General features: G+C 40.7%; 1 protein-coding gene across 1 annotated transcript in view; it reads left to right on the plus strand.

Annotated features, from left to right (window-relative positions):
- Positions 1-6,001, plus strand: part of tph1a (tryptophan hydroxylase 1 (tryptophan 5-monooxygenase) a) — a 6,168-nt gene extending 167 nt beyond the window's left edge. The window contains exons 1-11 of the mRNA XM_042108975.1: positions 1-65; positions 1,742-1,903; positions 2,031-2,205; positions 2,445-2,551; positions 2,652-2,719; positions 2,911-3,107; positions 3,421-3,556; positions 3,865-3,991; positions 4,160-4,255; positions 4,449-4,582; positions 4,886-6,001. The exon at positions 1-65 is cut by the window's left edge and continues 167 nt beyond it. Coding sequence (XP_041964909.1) covers positions 1-65; positions 1,742-1,903; positions 2,031-2,205; positions 2,445-2,551; positions 2,652-2,719; positions 2,911-3,107; positions 3,421-3,556; positions 3,865-3,991; positions 4,160-4,255; positions 4,449-4,582; positions 4,886-5,060 — 1,442 coding nt within the window. The 3' untranslated portion in view covers positions 5,061-6,001. The remainder of the gene's footprint in view (positions 66-1,741; positions 1,904-2,030; positions 2,206-2,444; positions 2,552-2,651; positions 2,720-2,910; positions 3,108-3,420; positions 3,557-3,864; positions 3,992-4,159; positions 4,256-4,448; positions 4,583-4,885) is intronic.
- Positions 6,002-6,054: the final 53 nt, after the last annotated feature.

A 6,054-nucleotide genomic window follows, 5' to 3' on the forward strand; every position in this document is an offset into this window, starting at 1 on the left:
GGGGACGATCTTTTGACTCCATGAACATTGGCTTGTCTTTCGAAGAGAAACATCTAAATAATGAGGTAAGACATTTATTTATCTAGATCACTCGAGTGTTCAGCGGACTTTTCATTCATATTCATTCATTGCAGGCTTAATCAGTCAGTTACATTTGGTCAATAATCAGTGCAAGATGTCTGAGCAGTTGTGTCTGCAAAATGTGGTTTATGAATATCTATGACCATCGCCCGGCTTCGTAATAAAGCGCTTTAGCAATGTCGCACTTCTCTAAGCCGCAACGTGATCATTTTACATTAAGAAGGCAGGGAGTGCTGGCCATGTTTTACACATGATAATAAATGTATCGAAGTTTTTGTCGTTCAAAGTAGGCTATGCACAGTATAACCTACTGCAATGAAAGGGATGTCTCCACTCTCAACATGTATGGAGTCCGATATAGGGTTTGGATTAATATTTCAGTAGACCATAATTTGAAGTGGGTGGAAAATACACTGCATGTGAAGTTTAAATGATGTGAATCGAGTTTGTCGTATGTATCCAGGTTTCTGGCCTGAATACCTTTGGCAAACAGGTGAAACACACGCACCCCAAGTTACTAGACATCTAATCCTTCACACATATTCTCACAACGTGCTTACACCTGCTCATTGATTGATTAACTACAACCTAATCCCATGTGAGATTTAACCAGGAGGGCACTAATAATAGGCTTGCACGCGCCTTAAATGAGATTGCACCGGCGGTTCCTCAAGCCAGACACGAGCCGGTCTTTGTTAACTGCTGAAGCACTGTACAGACCTGACCTCTGTTGCTGGCCTTGGCCACCTTGCGCGCTTACTCATGCTGTCACGAATCCACCTGGCAGGGAGACAGGGACAACGGCAACTGGTGTGTCATGCCGTGTCTCCCTCGCGAAGAAGTATGGTCAGTTGACAGTAACTTTTAGATAGAGATATTTTGTTTTGCATATTTTAAGGGAAATTATTTTTTCCCCCTGAAGACAATGCATAGGGTGTAGCTCGGTACTAGAATAGAAGTTTTGCCATGTATTGGTTCTGAACACATTGAAAACAGGCGATTTCACTAACTAGCTGATCTACCTGGCTTAATAATGGTGCTAATTAGAATCAGATGATTAAGTGGGAATGGTTGGAACGAAAATGCGACAGGACTTTCACTTTCTGAAGCTGGACTTTTACGCCTCTGATACTCTGTGGTTTCTCTTCTACATGCTTAAGTAGGCTACATGCGTACATAGAGCGACGATAATCCTTCGCGGAGTAGCTGTCTGCGGGAGCTGTCCAGTCCTGAACCGCGCGGTAGCTGTTCTCGGTACTGAATTGACGCACGTTCCAAATGATTAAAGGTTTTATTCTTCTTCGAGCAAGCATGAGCGGCACGCCGTGCAGAGTCCTATAATCGGATGTTCACTCTGATGCATTCCGATTTCTGTCAACTTCTACAGCGACTACATGGCAGAGAAAAGGGCAACACAACAATAAAAGATGATTCATCTCAACAATTCAGATAAAAAACAAAACAAAAAAAACAACAACAACAAAAACCAGCAGCAACGTTCAAAGCAAATCGTAATAACACACACAATCGAAAAGGAAAATAATCTGTTTCAAGAGAAAGTGCTATAGACTGACTGGCTTCAGCTTTTTATTTGTTAAGCTATTTATTCGTGTTTGCCGAATCATCTTTTACATAATGAAACTTTTCACCGTTTCTGTAGATGAACAAGGTAGCTTTCCCGAAGATCGATGAGAACAAAGACAACAAGACCGACAACAAGACCGACAATAAGACTGCATCAACAGAGAGAAGCCGAGCGGCGATAGTTTTCTCTCTGAAGAATGAAGTTGGAGGATTGGTCAAGGCACTAAAACTTTTTCAGGTAATTCACACTTAATTTCCAAAGCACTTTTGTTTGTTAGCGCTTACCAGCGGTAGACATATACCTGTGCTTAAGTGCTTAGAAAAATACCAAAGTGAATTCAATAGCTTTATCCTCATCATGACAGGAAAATCACGTCAACCTTGTGCATATCGAGTCCCGGAAGTCGAAAAGGCGCAACTCTGAGTTCGAGATCTTTGTGGACTGCGATAGCAACCACGAGCAGCTGAATGAGATAATTCAGCTTCTCAAGAGCCACGTGAACGTTGTAGACATGGACAACTCCACTTTACGCGAAGAAGGTAGGCCTAATTTTATCAGCTTCAAGTGAATTGCATTTTTCTACAATAGCATAATACAATTTCATTGAAATGATTTGCAATAAGTCTTGCCATCACAGCGTGAATGAACTCATGAAAATACTTTCAAGAATATAGTCTATTCATGAAGACATTCTATTAAAATCTCGTAGAGATATTTTAGGCAATACACAGAATGATACCGACGTCTGATCATACACATATTTAATGTCATTGCATAGATGTGGATATGGAAAATGTGCCATGGTTTCCCAAGAAGATATCTGACCTGGACAAGTGTGCCAACCGTGTGCTGATGTATGGATCTGACCTGGATGCAGACCATCCAGTAAGTAGCATTCTAGTTCTCAAAGCGAGTTTGGTCCTTTAATTATTTAGGCAGTTATAAGCAAGCATGATGATTAACTTACACTCTTTTTATGCAAAAGGGCTTCAAAGACAATGTCTACAGGAAGAGAAGAAAGTACTTTGCAGATCTGGCCATGGGCTACAGACAGTAAGTAAAATAGCAACAGTTCAAGACAACTGAAGTTATTTCCCAGGTTAGACCATAAATTGCCATTGAAAATCACAATTTAAAATGTAGGCTATACACCACCATGACTAGGCTAAAATAGAGAGGGACATTTAAAGATAATAAGCTAATTCTCCTTAAAAGACTGAGCTATTCTTCTCTCCAATATTTAGCGGGGATCCTATCCCTCGGATTGAGTTCACGGAGGAAGAGGTGCGAACATGGGGTGTTGTGTTCCGGGAGCTGAATAAGCTGTACCCCACCCATGCCTGCCGCGAATACCTGAAGAACCTGCCACTGCTCACCAAACACTGTCAATACAGAGAGGACAACATTCCGCAGTTGGAGGATGTGTCGCGCTTCCTAAGAGGTGAGACAGGGGGTGCTGCAAGGCTATAAACAACTGCACAAAAAATGGGAAGGTTGTGAATTGTTTTTGTATTGTATGAAAATCAGTATAAGCATTGGTTTATACACCTACATTTACTAAACTCAGGTGTAACTTTGTAGAAACTACTGTTACTAAAAATAAACGATCAATACATCAATAATCAATCATAATTGACTTCTAAATCTGAAAAGTCTCAGGCTGTCAATGAGAAGTGTGGCTGCTTGCCTGATGATATTTTGCTATTTTCTGTCTTTCTGACTAATGACCTGTTTATACCTCTCTCCCTTATCAGAGCGCACAGGCTTCACCATCAGGCCTGTGGCTGGCTACCTCTCCCCCAGAGACTTCCTGGCAGGCCTGGCCTTCCGCTTGTTCCACTGCACGCAGTACGTCAGGCACAGCTCCGACCCGCTGTATACTCCAGAACCGTAAGTACACTCACTCCTGGGTCACCCTGTTTCATTGATCACTCAGCATCAATTCAGCTATCAATGTCAGTTTTAAAGGCATAAGCAATGGTAGAGTCAGTAATTTGTACAGTAAATACTGTGGCTAAACTAAGGCTGTTGAATCGCAAGGACCAGACTCTTTTCAGTTCCTGATTTACATTAACATTAAAAGGCTCTGAATAAATAACTCATTGGTATAATATTTATTTTAATCAATAAGCTTGAAAACTGAAACATATATAAGAAGAGCCTTTTATAGTAATGTGAGTTGTAATTGATGTTTCCAGGGACACCTGTCATGAACTGCTGGGCCACGTTCCTCTCCTGGCTGAGCCCAGCTTTGCCCAGTTCTCTCAGGAGATTGGCCTGGCGTCACTGGGAGCCTCTGATGACTCTGTGCAGAAGCTTGCCACTGTAAGTGCTTTAATGCAAATGCATGAATTACAAACATGAATTCAACGTTTAGATTTGAAGCGGAACAGCTATTAGTCTGAAGTTGTCTCTATAACTTCATGTTTTGTTTCTGAACAATGCAATGGAAACAAAATCATGTCTAATGTGCACTCTGTGTTGTCGTTGCAGTGCTATTTCTTCACAGTGGAGTTTGGCCTTTGCAAACAGGAGGGGAAACTGAGAGCATATGGAGCCGGCCTCCTGTCTTCAATCAGTGAGCTCAAGGTTAGTAATATACACTGTCACTGTATCAGTGTAACATTAATCACATTGTCCAGTGCTTTTGTTGTTCTCAAGTTGTATGTGTGCATATTCATCATTAGAACAGACACAATGTACTAATGTGTTCCCTTTGCTGAGATTAATGTCTCTGATTTGATGATTTCATTGACCAAGTTCCTGTTTTTTCCCCTCTCAGCATGCCCTCTCAGGAAATGCCCGGATTACACCCTTTGACCCCAATGTGACGTGCAACCAGGAGTGTTTAATCACCACTTTCCAGGATGTCTACTTTGTGTCTGACAGCTTTGAGGAGGCCAAGGTGAAGATGAGGTAAGGTTTAATTAGGTTTTAAAAATAAAATATAATATGTAATATAATAACTGTGAGTGGCAGCCTGAACTTTTTTTTTTACATTTTTAAACTTTAACAACAGTACATTTTTATGATTAATGATGATTATTATGAAGCAACACCACAGCTGGTAAACAGCAACTCCATAAGTCTGAACAAACATACACTCTTTCAACGCTCTGTCATCTCTAAAAAGACTTGTTATCTTTGTGTCTCTCCATGTCTTCTCACTTCATTGTGTGATGCATAATTAACACTATGCTTTTGTGTGTGTTGCCATAGGGAGTTTGCTAAGACCATCAAGCGGCCGTTCACGGTACGCTACAACCCCTACACCCAAAGCGTGGACGTGCTGAAGGACACCATGAGCATCAACAGCGTGGTTGAGGAGCTCCGTCACGAACTGGACATCGTGGGCGATGCGCTCAGCCGACTCAACAAGCAGCTGGGAGTGTGATTGGACCACGAGGTTGCCTTTGGCTATAGATATCTCCATTCCTTACTCCAGCTTCCTGTGATTACCCTATAATAAGGATAGGATCCTCCACTGGACCACACTGACCTGATCAGTCAGATATGCAGCATATCTGACCCAGATGAGTCAAAGATCTGTATCAGGAACCTTCTCTTGACAAAAAACAACTGTATGGTATTCTACAGACCTGGGACATGACCAACCTAGGTCTATTACCTTTTAAAGTAACAATAACCTTCATAGTGTTATTTCTTCATATGAAAAATAGACACAATTAAGTCAACAGCGGTGACCCTCTTACACATTCCACTGATACCAAATATAAACATTTTATGTCAAATACTCAACGCTGAGATATGTAAGATATTTTTTACATTTAGAGAGCACTCATTTGCTAGCTATCTGTTTGTTTTTTGACTGGTGGTTTTGTTGGTGGTGGATTTATGCAAGGTGGCCATATTAAATATGGAAGCCTTTTATGTTACATGATATTCTTGTAATGTGAATGTCTTTAGAGAAAGAAAAACTGTATTTGTGGCTTTTGAGAGTCTTTATCTTTTGCTTACCTAGACATGATTCACCATCTTTAATGTGATGCTGATTTGTCATTTGTGTGAAGATTGTGCTATTGTGTTCTCAACTCTCCCAAGCCACAGTTTTAGTCTCTCCTATTCAGTTATTCCACATACATCAACAGTGATATTTAAAGTGTAAATAAAATGTTAAATGTATGATCTGTTGTGTGGCAGGCTACTTGTCAATTTGTACCTTGCATTATCCCATAAAGTAGTATTTTAAAGTGTACTGGGTGAAACACTGTTTGAAATGCTAAACTCTGTGTCTCTGTAGCACACATGTAATGGCTGAATATTATATGAACTCTTAATAAAGAGTAATTATTTTTGTACCCTTCAATGAACATCCTTGAAAGTGTTTTTCTATGCCGTGTGTGTGTGGGGAGAGAGAAAGATTAGAG

The sequence above is a fragment of the Alosa sapidissima genome, chromosome 11 (assembly GCF_018492685.1).
Source record: "Alosa sapidissima isolate fAloSap1 chromosome 11, fAloSap1.pri, whole genome shotgun sequence".
NCBI classification, from domain to species: domain Eukaryota; kingdom Metazoa; phylum Chordata; class Actinopteri; order Clupeiformes; family Clupeidae; genus Alosa; species Alosa sapidissima.